This window comes from Panthera onca, chromosome B3 (genome assembly GCF_046562875.1).
Source record: "Panthera onca isolate mPanOnc1 chromosome B3, mPanOnc1 haplotype 2, whole genome shotgun sequence".
NCBI classification, from domain to species: domain Eukaryota; kingdom Metazoa; phylum Chordata; class Mammalia; order Carnivora; family Felidae; genus Panthera; species Panthera onca.
The window spans coordinates 138217834-138231293 of NC_138344.1; the positions used below are offsets into that span (position 1 = coordinate 138217834).

Sequence of the window (13460 nt, forward strand, 5' to 3'; positions counted from 1 at the left end):
TCTTGTAATTTATATGAAATTGGGCATATCTCTTGAATATTTGGTAGAATTTGCCTATAAAACGATCTTGGACTGGGTGAAGGCAGTCGTGGGTTTTGGGGGCAAGAAACTAGCCCTATAGGCTAAGTTTTCAAATTAACTGGCAAAAGTTGCCCATAAGTCTCTCCTAAGATGTTTTTTAAATTTCTATTTGTAGTTTAGTCTCCCTTTTCAGGACGAATATTGTGAGGGGGCATCACTGCTTTCCCACTCTTTTGGTGCCCATGAGGAAGAGCCTGGGTATCCTCCCCAAAGGCTGTCTTCTTGCCGGCACCTGTTACCCCGCGGCTTGAAGCTCAATCGGGTTACGTGATTGGTGGCTGTGTCAGGGGCGTGGTCACGTCATGTTGACACCCCACCTCCCTCTCGTTGCTCTGGGCTACAGCTGTGCCTTAGCTGCATTAAGCGTTACAGAATTCAATGTTGCTGTGCCTGCATTCAGCGTTCAGCGTCTTCATGCCCTAAGTGTTGCAGGGGCAGCCCCCCAGGGGAGAACCAACCCATAGTTTTCTGGTGCTGCCTGTGCCTGGTTGGGAAAATTTGTCTTATTCTGGAGTTCAGGATTAGGAAGCCCCTCATCCCTGCTCAGCTAAGTAAGGTCCTCTAGCCTAAACCACACCAGTAATAAAGTTGTGACTTGGAGATCCATCTGCCTTTTTACAAAGTTTTAATCTCTTTAATCTTAAAAAAAAATTGTGTTTAATTTTTATTTTTGAGAGAGAGAGAGAGCAAGCAGGGGAGGTGCAGAGAGACAGGTGGGGCAGAGCATTCAAAGTGGGCTTGGTGCTGACAGCAGAGAACCTGATACAGGGCTCGAACTCACAAACCCACGAACCACGAGATCATGACCTGAGCAGAGTCTGACGCTTAACCAACTAAGCCACCCAGGCACCCCAAATATTTTTAAATGTTTATTTTTATTTATTTATTTTGAGAGAGAGAGAGAGAGAGAGAGAGAGAGAGAGAGTGCAAATCAGGGAGGGGTAGAGAGAGAGGGAGAGAATCCCAAGCAGGCTCTGAGCTATCAGTGTAGAGCCCAACAGGGGGCTTGATTCCATGAATGGGGAGTTCATGACCTGAGCTGAAATCAAGAGTTGGACACCTAACCAACTGAGCCATCCATGTGCCCTAAATCTTTTTTAAATCTTCAGAACTCCAAAAGGAAAAAAGTGTCTGTTTCAGCAACTCAAACTCCAACGTTGCTGTTTATTTGTGTCTTACCCTTCTTTTCTTCATCAATCTGAATCAATTTTTTTTTTATATTTTAATGTTTATTTATTTTTGAGAGAGAGAGAGACAGAGCATGAGCAGGGGAGGGGCAGAGAGAGAGGGAGACACAGAATTGGAAGCAGGCTCCAGGCTCCAAGCTGTCAGCACAGAGCCTGATGCAGGGCTCAAACTCACAAGCTGCAAGATCCACCTGAGTGGAAGTCAGACACTTAACCAACTGAGCCACCCAGGCACCCCTGAATCAATTTTTCAATTTTTTTTTAATGTTTATTTATTTTTGAGACAGAGAGAGACAGAGCATGAACGGGGGAGGATCAGAGAGAGGGAGACACAGAATCTGAAATAGGCTCCAGGCTCTGAGCTGTCAGCACAGAGCCCGACACGGGGCTTGAACTCACGGACCGCGAGATCATGACCTGAGCCGAAGTCGGCCACTCAACCGACTGAGCCACCCAGGCGCCCCTCAATTTTTCAATTTGATTATTCTTATCAAAGAGGTAGTTTTTGCTGTGTTCTGCTATTTCTTTGTTTTTTAAGAAATCAATTTCTCTGTCTTCATTATTCTTCTTTCTAATTTGGGTTTATGCTGTTTTGTTTTAGAAGCTAAGTTTATTAATATTCAATCTTTGTTTTTCTAATATAACCACTTAATGCCACAAATTTGCTACCAAGTATAATTTTAACAGCTTTCAAGTTTTGAAGTGCCATAAATGGTATTTGTATTATTATTAATTTCTACAAATTTTCTATAGTCTATTAGAACTTGGGAAGCAATGCTGTGAATTATTGAGAAATGGTTTCTTAAATTTCCAGATATCTAGAGAAGGTGTTATCTTTTTGTTGTTCATTTCTAACTTAATTGCTTTTTGGTCGGAGAATGTGGTCTGGGGTGGTCAGAGAATGTGGTCAGAGAATTTGGTCATGAGATTCTTCGCTACATAGTACATGGCCTGTGTTGTTTTTATTTTAAATTCCACATGGACTTGAAAAACCTGTGTATTTCAAACTGTGTGGAGTTTCTATATATGTCTACTTAGGTCAAGTTTCTTAATGGGGTTTTGCATATCTTCCTAGTTTGGGGTCTCCTGAGTTGATCAATTACTGACAGGGATATACTATGGAGTACATTTATCCATATCTCCTTGATATCATGTTAGATTTTTGGCTTGCTCATTTCAAGGCACAGTCTTGTAACCCCTTCACAGTGTTCGACGTTGCCAGAACGAAACTATAAAATCTGTTTATTTTTTCTTAATAATTGAGAGCAGGACGATATCCCCAGCCAAGTCCACAGCTTTCCAGACCATTCTCAGGCATTAATGGAGTCTTTTCTAGTTCTTACAAAGGCTCAGACAAGTTTAATACTAAAGCCATCAGTCTACCATTTAATTTTAAACTTCTCTCCTGCTAGCTCAGCCTGACTCAGGCTGTGATGAATGCAGCGGGGAGGGAGGCTAGGATGTGGTCAACTCTCTTCCTCCACCTTAAATCAGCAACCTTGACTCCTCTCTGTTCCTTACTCTACACCTGCCTGTTCTTTATCATCATCTCTGTTGTCACCATCCTCATCATCGTGTTCGTTTCCTTTGTTTCCCATGCCTTTATTTTTTCATCAGTACAAACATATTTATTCCACAGTCTCTGCTCATTTCTACTCTTTCTTTTTTTTAATGCTTATTTCTTTTTGAGAGTGAGAGAGAGACACAGAGCATGAACAGGAGAGGAGCAGAGAAAGGAAGACACAGAATCCGAAGCAGGCTCCAGGCTCCGAGCTGTCGGCACGGAGCCCGACGCGGGGCTCAAACTCAGGAACTGTGAGATCGCGACCTGAGCTGAAGTCGGACGTGTAACCGACTGAGCCACCCAGGCGCCCCTCTGCTAATTTATTTTCTGAAGGCAGTGCAAGTCTGATTTCATTTGTGGTGGATTGTTTGTTCCCTCATAAGTTTTATAATTTTGGTTTGTGAGCTCATCTTTAGTAAGGTCTTTTTCTACAAAGTCACTATTAATAAACATATTTTCTGGCAATTTATGGAACTCCAATTATAAAAATAATCCTGTAATTTGACATGGATTTTTTTTTAAATAGCATCGCTTTAAATTGTCGACATTGGTTTCTTAATAGCTCATCGCCCCTAAAAACCTCATGTAGATGAGTTCTCAGGGGAAAGGGGGCTAATGCGAAGTCTGTGTTCACCAAAAGTGCTGCTATAAAAGTCTCAAGGATGTTCATGAGTCGGGTGCCTTCAGGATTCATCATGGTCCGTGGGAAATGGGAATTCACCACGTGAACATGCTTTACAGTTTGTTATTGGCTTCACGGTCAATGCTGTGCCCTCAAACCAGCACACCTCTGCTACCATAAGTCACCACTCTTGCCCCAGCGTTGTCCCTTTACTGGGGCTTTAAGGGACAAGGGAGGTCCCTGGGTGGGGGTAGCAGGGGCTTTGTATCTGCCTCTCTGAAGTGCTCTAAAGAGTCTCACTGCCTAAAATGCTTTTTATGTTACTTTTTGGCTCTGGAATATCTGGATTAAGCAGGGAATTTCAATGTGAAAGACAAACCTTCGAACAGTACAAGGCCAAGGTTAAAATTCTCCAGGGAGCGTTTTTTCCTTCCAAAGCCTTGGCTAGGTTGGACATGATTCTTTCTCGCCGTCTTCTGTCGCAGGGAGGACTTCCTTCTAAGGTCACCCTTTTGTTGTGAACGCACCCTTCGTACTGTGGCCCAACTCTCTGCTCTCCCCACCCTTGTTTTCACTTCTGGTTGGTTTTTTTTTTAAGTTTTTATTTATTTATTTTGAGAGAGACAGAGAGAGAGAGCGCGTGCACACATGAGCAGGGGAGGCAGAGAGGGAGAGAGAGAATCCCAGGCAGGCTCCGCCCTGTCAGCTCAGAGCCCAGTGAGGGGCTTGAACCCACAAACTGTGAGACCACGACCTGAGCTGACATCAAGAGTCGGACACTCAACCCACTGAGTCACTTCTGTTTTTGGCTCCTAGCGGGTAGCTCTTATTTCCTTGAGAATTCTGCCTTGCTGGCAGGATACGAGTGGCATCTTACTGGGCATTTTTTGGTATTTGCGCTAGGAGGCTTTAGATTTCAGAGTTTCTGGACCCGGTTCCAACGTGTGTGTGCGCACACTCTGGGAGGGGTTTCCCACGAGGCAAAGACAGTCTTGGCACCAGCTGGGTGTCCTACATTTCAACTCAATTCTGACACTGTCTTCCTGGAGGTGACGTCAGATCCCGCTAGGGCTCAGCCCTGCAAGCCTGCCCCCTGCCTCTTCAGACACCAGTTGTGTTGTGGGGTCGTCGAGCACAACGGTCAAGAAAGAATTCCTGAGACGCTGTATGTAACGACTTAGTAAGTTTATTTAAGTAGCATGGGGACAGGACCCGTGGGCAGAAAGGGCTGCACTTTTTCTGTACGAAGCTGGTGGTTGTATGCTGAGTGCTCAAGGGGGTAGGGACGTGCAGGAAGTATGAGATCAGAAATGCTTCTTCGAATTTCTACTGGTGAAACTACTTTCACGAGATTTCTCTGGTGCGTATCATTCAGTTCAATATTAACTGTCAGTGAAATACACGGGCAGTCATGAGACCCTAGAAGAATGTAGCAACCCGTGTGTATTTGATCCTTATCAAAACTATGCAGGCTATAGGTCAGCCTTCTGAGCTAAAGTGAACATTTTTCTGCTTCTACCCTCTTCAGTTGCAAGCCCAAGTTGTCACCTGTGCTTCTGACCAACCCATATGGGTTGGAGGTTCCAATGACCCCACTCACCTCCCCCACCTTAGGTTTGAATAGTTTGCTAGAGTGGCTCACAGAATCCAGAGAAACATTTTACATACTAGATTACCAGTTTGCTGTAATAAAAGAATATAACTCAGGGGCACCTGGGTGGCTCAGTTGGTTAAATGCCCAACTCTGGATTTCGGCTCAGGTCACCATCCTGTGGTTCACGAATTCGAGCGCCATGTTGGACTCCGTGCTGACAACGCAGAGCTTGCTTGAGATCCTCTCTCTCCCTCTCTCTCTGCCCCTCCCCTGTTCACGCTCTTGCCCTCTCTCGCTTGCTCTCTCTTTCTTTCTCAAAAATAAATAAATACACTTTTAAGAATATAACTCCGGAAGAGCCAGATGGAAGAGATCCACAGGGCAAGGGATAGGGAAAGTCATGGGGTTTCCCTACTCTTCCCGAGTCTGCACACGTTTCACCAATCTAGAAGCTATCCAAGCCTCCTTTTGGGCTTTTATGGAGACTTCATCGTGTTTGAGTAAATCACACTCCATCGGTGATTGAACTCCTCTTCACCCCTCACCCCTCCCTGGAGGTGGTACAGGAGTTGGAAGTTCTGACCTTCTGGTCACAAGCTTGGCGCTTCAGGCAATCAACCCACATCTCCAGATTGGGTCCAAAAGTCACCTGATTGACATAACAAAAGGCACCTTGATCGCTCTATTGCTTAGGACATTCCTGTAGTTTTAGGAACTCAGTGCCAGATATGGAGGTGAAAACCGAATATATGTATCTTGTTATGAATCACAATGTCACATGTTGTAGCGTGGCCCGTTCCTAGAAACTCCATATGTGTGTCCGCCTCCCCTACTGGGTAAGTAAAGATCATCATGGGAGGACCCATTTTTATATCTCCCTTCTTCTGTAGGTGCCAGTATAGTGCATGGAGCTGTTAAGTTCTCACACATAATCGTCTCTGGCTTTTAGTTAATTAAAAGTCCCAGAGCGCCTGGGTGGCTCAGTCGGTTAAGCATCTGATTCTTGTTTTGGCTCAGGTCATGATCTCCTAGTTCGTGAGGCTCTGTGCTGACAGTGTGGAGCCTGCTTGGGATTCTCTATCTCTGTCTCTATCTCTGTCTCTGTCTCTCTCTCTCTGTCTCTCTCTCTCTCTCTTTGTTCCTCCCCTGCTCGTGCTCAATCTCTCTCTTTCTCAAAATAAATAAATCAACTTAAAAAAATGTACCAAATCAATTTTAATAGTGGCCAGAAGCATTCATATAGTACTCATTCTAACCACGAAAATAATCTGGTTTGGTATGATTAATAATATTACATTTAGCTTTTCTCCTGTACTTTATCTAATAGGTCAAAAAATTCGCGACTTACGTGGTTGCTGCTGGACTTCAGTATGGAGTGGAAGGAGGCATCTTACATTATTTTTTCAAGGTATGAGTTTGCAATGACTGAGTTTTTTTTTTTTTAAAGCATTTTACAGTAAGGTTATACAATTTGAAGATGTTTTTTTCTATTTTCCTTTCCTGTTACTAACAATTTGTATTTACCACACTCTCGACATAATAAGGAAACAAGATGGATCTCCTTTAATTCATGAGACAAACATCGATGCCTCTCATGGGCCGGAAACCATTGTAGATTCGGGGAATCCGATGCTGTAATAAAACCCCTGCGTTTGTGGGGCTTGGGTTCCAGTGGGGAAGAGGAGGAGAGTAGGAGACAAGGGCCAAATTAGCCAGTACACGTTGAGTATTTCAGCTGTTGAAAAACAAAATGGAAAGCAAAAAAGCAGAGAAAGGTAGAAAGAGAGCTGGCGGTAGGGCTAGGAGGTTGTATCTTGGATGTGATGGTCGGGGAAAGCCTTTCTCATGAGGGGACACGTGAGCAGGAAGTGAAAAGGGAGGTGGCTCCTTCGTTTTCTGGGGGAAAGGCAGCGGGAACTGTAAGCACACAGACCGGAGGCCGCAATGTGTGGGCTGTGTTAAGGGACAGCAAAAAGCTGCGTGGGGCCGAAGTGTGGGACAATGGTAGGTGACGATGTCCATTTGTAGTCTCTCCTTATCGGTTCTCAGCTACCCCTCACCCACCTGACCACTGAATGTTGGCTTTCTCAGGTTCCTGCCCCAGGCCCTCTGGTCTTCTCTGTCTACACTCTTTCCCTGGGAGGGTCTGTCCATTCCCATGACTGGGGCCAATGACTCTCAAACATAAGTTTCTCCAGCAGGGCTCTCTCCTTAGTCCTAGCTCTGTACATCTGGCTGCCTATTTATTCGACACCTCACTTTGGATGGTTCGCAAACCCAAACTCCACCTACGGTCACCCCCAAACCTGCCGTTCCTCTAGGACCTCATCTCCGAAAATGGGACCTTCTTCCACCCAGCTGCACCAACCACAACCCAACCCCTCCCTCCTTCTCATCCATCCCCCAGTACTGTAGAGCCAACCTCCCCAGTATCTCCCTTCTCTCCAACCGCGCTCCCCCAGTCCTCCACCCACGGGCTGGGGAGGGCAGACATCTCTTGTCTGCACAACTGTCCTGACCTCCGCCTTCCCGTTTCAACTCTTAATCCCCATCATTCTTTCTAGTGGCAACAAAAGAAAATCTGTTGTGAATTCTTCAGTGGTTTACTGCTTCAAATTCAACGGTCTACTGCTTAAAGTTCTTCAATGGTTTTGCAGAGTCCAAAATATCTTACAAGATCCAGTGGTTTGCTGTGGCCCCCACGCCTACCTCTTTGTTTAAAAGTCACTTAAGGGGCTCCTGGGTGGCTCAGTCGGTTAAGTGCCTGACTCTCGATTTCAGCTCAGGCCATGATCTCGGGGTCGTGAGATTGAGGCCCGCATTGGGCTCTGCAATGACAGCTTGGAGCCTGCTTTGGATTCTGTCTCTCCCTCTCTCTGTCCTTCCCCTGCTCTTTTGCTCATGTGCTCTCTCTCTCTCTTTCAAAATAAATAGACTTTAAAAAAATAAAAGCAATTTAAAATAATCTAGTACCTGACAGCTGAACAATACCCAGACTATTTACTGAAATACCTAATGCAGGGAAAAGACAAGGACTTGGACTCTGAAGATCAGGGTTCAAATCTAGGCTCCCCAACTCATCAGAAATGTAGCCTCCTGCAGAATACTTTATCAACTAAGCATTTCATCTATGAACTGATACTAATTATCCCTGGCCCTGTGGGAGGAATTTTAGACTTGAATTCACATTTTTTGGAAAGAGTGGAAGGTGTCACACATATGAAAACATTTCCTTTCTGTATAGACGCCATGCAGATGACTCCTGAAGAGAGCCAGGAAAGATAGATTTCTTGTAAAGTATTTCAGCCCTGAGGTTACACTATTTCTCTTAATAGGACTCGATCAGCAACTAAATCCCATCAGAACTGGCTTTCAGGGGCGCCTGGGTGGCTCAGTCTGTTGAGCGTCCAGCTTCGGCTCAGGTTATGATCACACAGCTTGTGACTTCGAGCCCCCATCAGGCTCCATGCTGACAGCTCGGAGCCTGGAGCCTGCTGCTTCGAATTCTGTGTCTCCCTGTCTCTCTGCCCTTCCCCTGCTCTCTCACTCTCACACTCTCTCTCTCTCTCTCTCTCTCTCTCTCTCTCTCAAAAATAAATAAACATTAAAACAATTCTTTTTAATAAAAAAACGAAAGAACCGATTTTCAAAACATCCCCTTAGGCGATGACTTCATCCGATAACTGGGTCTTTCGGATGCCCCTGACTGTGGCTGTGTGTGTGAGCCATAATAGTTATGTATAACCAGGGAAAATATGCTTTTGCTTTTCTTTTAGATGGCTTGGTTGGGTGAGGTCCCTGCGTTGCCAGTGTTTGGAGATGGAACAAATGTAATCCCAACAATCCATGTTCTTGATCTAGCAGGGTAAGTATCGTCCTAGAGATACGACTTCCCTAGAAGTAATTGACTAACGTGCTGGTGTTGGAGTGAGCCTGGAGTGAGCACTTACCCACGCCACGACCCTCACATGTGTTATTGTATTTATTCTTGGCAACGACCCTATGCAGAAGGTGTGGTTATTATCTCCAGTTTGCATCTGGTGGAATAGGGTCCACCATCTAAAAGTGCTCTACTTTGGGGGCACCTGGGTGGCTCAGTCGGTTAAGCGTCCGACTTCGGTTCAGGACGTGATCTCGTGGTCCGTGAGTTCGAGCCCCGCGTCGGGCTCTGTGCTGACAGCTCAGAGCCGGGAGCCTGTTTTGGATTCTGTGTCTCCCTCTCTCTCTCTGACCCTCCCCCATCATGGGGGGAGAACAGAGGGGATTAAGAACAGAGCTCTGTCTCTCTCCGTCTCAAAAATAAATAAACGTAAAAAAACAATTTTTAAGTGCTGCACTTTGGATGACAAGTTCAATGTCATCTTTTAGACTGTTCTCCCACAGAACAGCATGCCTTCCAATTCGGGAAAAGATAAGACTGTGTTATGTGCATTCTGGGGACCTACTGTCTTGTTCCTCTGTCTCAGGTGAGAGTGTTGTGTCCAGCCTGCCAACTTAATTAAGTTCCAGAAATCAGATCGCAAATTCTAAACCTGAAGCAGGTGTTTTTGGCAATTGTAGGCCACTGGAGCACACGTGTTTCACACTCACACTGTATCCCAGCGCTAGGCTCCAGACATGTCTGGAGAGCCTTCCTCCTTGCAGACCCTGACTTGGACACTGGGGTCAGAGAGAGGGTTCACTGTATTTATGGTTTATCACGTCTACATTTTAGGTTCCGGGGGCTTTATTCTACTGCCCTGTAGCACCCCCTCAACCCACCCCCCCCCCACCCCCCCGCCAGGAGTGAGCAGTTTCAGCCCTTCCCCGAGACTCTGGCTTCTAGATTCCAGTGGTCATTTAGGCAATTAGTCATAATCCCGGGTGGGTTTACAAATTTACTGGGAAACCATGAAGCTTAGATTTCAAGACCCCCACCGGTACGTGGGTCTCTTCCAAGGTCCTAAATTTAAGTTTTATTATTTTTCTTAAAGAAGCGTCCTCCAAATTATATAAACTCCAGACTGCATGCAAAACCTAGATCTATTCTAGCCAACATGTAACACTGGACATGGAAACGCTGAAACGTACCCTTCTTTCCAGCAGAGACTTTACATTATTACATTATTAGGTTTTAAAGATGTGAAAGAATCTTTTACATTATGAACACAAAATACCGGAGCGCCTGGGTGGCCCAGTCAGTTGAGTGTCCGACTCTTGATTTCAGCTCAGGTTATGATCCCAGGGTCGTGAGATTGAGCCCTGAGTCAGGTTCTGCGCTAAGCGTGGACCCTGCTTCAGATTCTGTGTCTCCCTCTCTCTCTGCCCCTCCCCTGCTTGCACTCTGTCTCTCTCAAAAACAAATAGACGTTAAAAAATAATAAGATGGGGATAGCAACGGTACCCGCCTGGTAGACTTGTGAGAAGTCAGGGAGGGAACACCCAGAAAGCCCACGGCACAGTCTTCGCCCAGAGGCGGGCCCTCGGATGTTGGCAATCGTGACTGACCCAGGGCAGGAAATCTTAGCCCCCGCCCTGCCTCTTAGCGCCACGCAGTTCCCCAAAGACAGCCACGGCTTCTCTGAATCTGTGTCTGACTTTGTGAAACCCCCTCTCCGGAGCACTTGAGAGACTCCCAGGAGCCCCTGGGTGAGCACACTTCACAAACTGAAGTCCTGCTGGTCGTCAGGTGCCCTTTGTTGCGCACTGGGAGAATCTGGAGGCAGACGGATGGCCCCTCAACTCCTGGCCTTTCTACTTTCCCAGCGGCTCTTCAGCCCCGGAAGTGTCACTGGACTTTACCCGCTTCCCCGTCCGTAGAGACTGCCGTCCCTCCCTCCCCCCCGCCCCCAGCCGACCACGTTAGCCATGGAGGGAGATGCTGGCTGGCCCATGGCGGCGGTGGTCGGTGAACCCTACTTGACCACATCTCTTTTGCTTTCTCCCCTCTGGCGATGGCTTCTCCTGGTGGGCGGCAGAGTGATTCAAAACATAATAGACCACGTGCCAAAGATTCACTACCTGGTTGCTGTGGACGAGTCCATTCACACCCTGGAAGACTTGGTCAAGGTACAGCTGTGTCATCCCATATTTGACGGCATTTCTTAAATTGTCTCACCCCCTGAAGTATAGCCATGGAATCGGGTACGCCGGCAAGACTGGGGGCTCCCCAAACGGAAGAGCCTTAAAACCAGAGTCACTATCTGCGTTTGCCGTGTGTGTGCTGGGAAATTTACCATCAAGATGGCCTCTCTCCAGTCTGCACGGAAGAAAGTAGGAGAGGCCACTGTGGGGACAAGACACACACGAATCACACACGGGGTCCCTAAAATGTTTCTGGGGACACTTGCCCCAAAGTACTGACATGGTCGGGTTCCTCAAACCTACTGGCAGCTTCCAGAGGCCCTAGGTCTGGGGCCGGGAGGGGTTCCCCTCTCCAAGCCAGGCCGCTTGTCAACCTGGAGCCCAGCTAGCACAGTGAGTGTGGCCTTCCTCCAACCACCCCCTGCTCATCTTTAACATTCAGCTCAGATCTCCTCCTCTGCACCCTCCCTGCCTCCTTCCCACCTCCCCCAACTGGCCAGGCACCTCTTTTCCCAGCATCCCCTCCTTCAACTGCAGACTTTCCGCATAATCTTCTGTGTACATGTTTGCCACCCCCCCGCCTCCTGCCGCCCACAGACTGAGAGCCCCTTGAGAGCAGGGATCCGGCCTTACTCACCTCTGTCTCCAGTCCCTGGCCTGTAGTGGTGAACGTTGAATACTTGAATACTTGTTAACAAATGAATCAATGAATACCCTCAGTGCACTCCCCTCTGCTTTGCAAAAAAAAAAAACAAAAAACAAAAACAAATATATATACACACACACACACACACATATACATATATATTCACTTATGTTTACATTCATTTAAGAAATTGTATATCAAAATCTTATAGGCAAGCCAAATAATATCCCTGTTTTTCTCTAACAGTGCATCAGTAAAAATACTGGCCCTGGGAAAATCCAGAGACTCCCCAAAGAAAATGCTTTCCTAACCAAGGACTTAACAGTAAGTACTGAAGAGAGTCTTTTCCAAAATGCATCGGTTCTTGGGGGATTTGGAGTCAGAACGCTTGACTTCCGGTTCCCCTTTGCCCCTCCTGCACAGCCGAACAGTGCACCCCAAAGCAACTTCCCTTTCTCTTCTTTTCCGAAAAACCCCCAGAGGTCCTGGTCAGAAAATGTATTTGAGAAATCTGATCCATAAATGCTTTACAGACGCCGACTGTCCTTTTGCTCTGGTCTCTTTGTGCAATTCACACAGGAACCTGGGATTTCTGATCCCGTCACCACAAAAACCTACACATCCTTAGTCAGCGGTGTGCTCTTGGAGCTTGCTCTAGGATATAATTCATTTTAGGAATAAATTGCATCAAAACACTACATTCGAGAATGTTTCCAAAGGGGCTGGTATCTCTGGTGGCCTCTGGGGAGCAGAGCTGGGTGGGTGGGGATGGGGGTCAAAGGGAGTGCTTTCCTCTACATTTGTTCTTTCGGATCTCGAGCCATGGGATTGCACTGTTCAAAGAATGGATCCAATTACAATTGGTGGGGGGAAAAAAACAGAAACCTTTTCCTGGGGCTTCTAGTATCTCTCTACTTCTTTGAGCTGCCAGGATGCTGCCTGTCCCTGAGGGCAGACACGGGAAGAGTTTAGAAGTGCCACAGAGGGCCACAGAGGGCACTCTGTCCACACTGAGGGCCGCCATTGATGGACATCCAGGTTTTGTGAATGTGTATATATTTTTCCTGTGATAACAGTGATTTGGGCCTGTTATGACTGTTAAAATGAAAGGCAAAGAAAAGGACAAATCTCTAATATTCCTTTATCCTGTAGCAAGAGTGTCTTGATCATTTACTGGTCAACCTGAGAATGGAAGCACTTTTTGTGAAGGAGAATTTTAACATTCGATGGCTTGCCCAAACGGGATTTGTGGAAAATATCAGCAATATCCTCAAAGAGTACAAGCAAAGTAGAGGATTATTGGTAACTATAACAATTTCCTGTTCCAACCTCTTTTTTTTTTTTTTAATGTTTATTTGATTTTGAGAGAGAGAGAGAGCGCGCATGAGCAGGGAAGGGGGCGGAGAGAGAGGGAGACACAGAATCTGAAGCAGGTTCCAGGCTCTGAGCTGTCAGTACAGAGTCTGACACGGGGCTCGAACCCACGAACTGTTAGATCATGACCTGAACTGAAGTTGAATGCTTAACCGACTGAGCCATCCAGGAGCTCCTTCCTGTTCCAACTTCTAATTTGAGCGAAGTAAATGAAACGTTTGGTATGATTACACCAGTGAAAGTATTTTCTTTCTCAGATGTCCCAATTTCTAAATTCAAGCTCTTTTTCAAATTTGACCGACTTGTCCACGTCTGACAATCTAGGTGTC

General features: G+C 46.3%; 1 protein-coding gene across 1 annotated transcript in view; it reads left to right on the plus strand.

Moving 5' to 3' along the window:
* The window catches only part of AK7 (adenylate kinase 7), a 72781-nt gene that overhangs the window by 29231 nt on the left and 30090 nt on the right, over window positions 1-13460 (plus strand). Inside the window, exons 7-11 of the mRNA XM_078447655.2 lie at window positions 6376-6456; window positions 8825-8913; window positions 11006-11096; window positions 12004-12081; window positions 12910-13059. Of these exons, the coding sequence (XP_078303781.2) occupies window positions 6376-6456; window positions 8825-8913; window positions 11006-11096; window positions 12004-12081; window positions 12910-13059 (489 nt within the window). The remainder of the gene's footprint in view (window positions 1-6375; window positions 6457-8824; window positions 8914-11005; window positions 11097-12003; window positions 12082-12909; window positions 13060-13460) is intronic.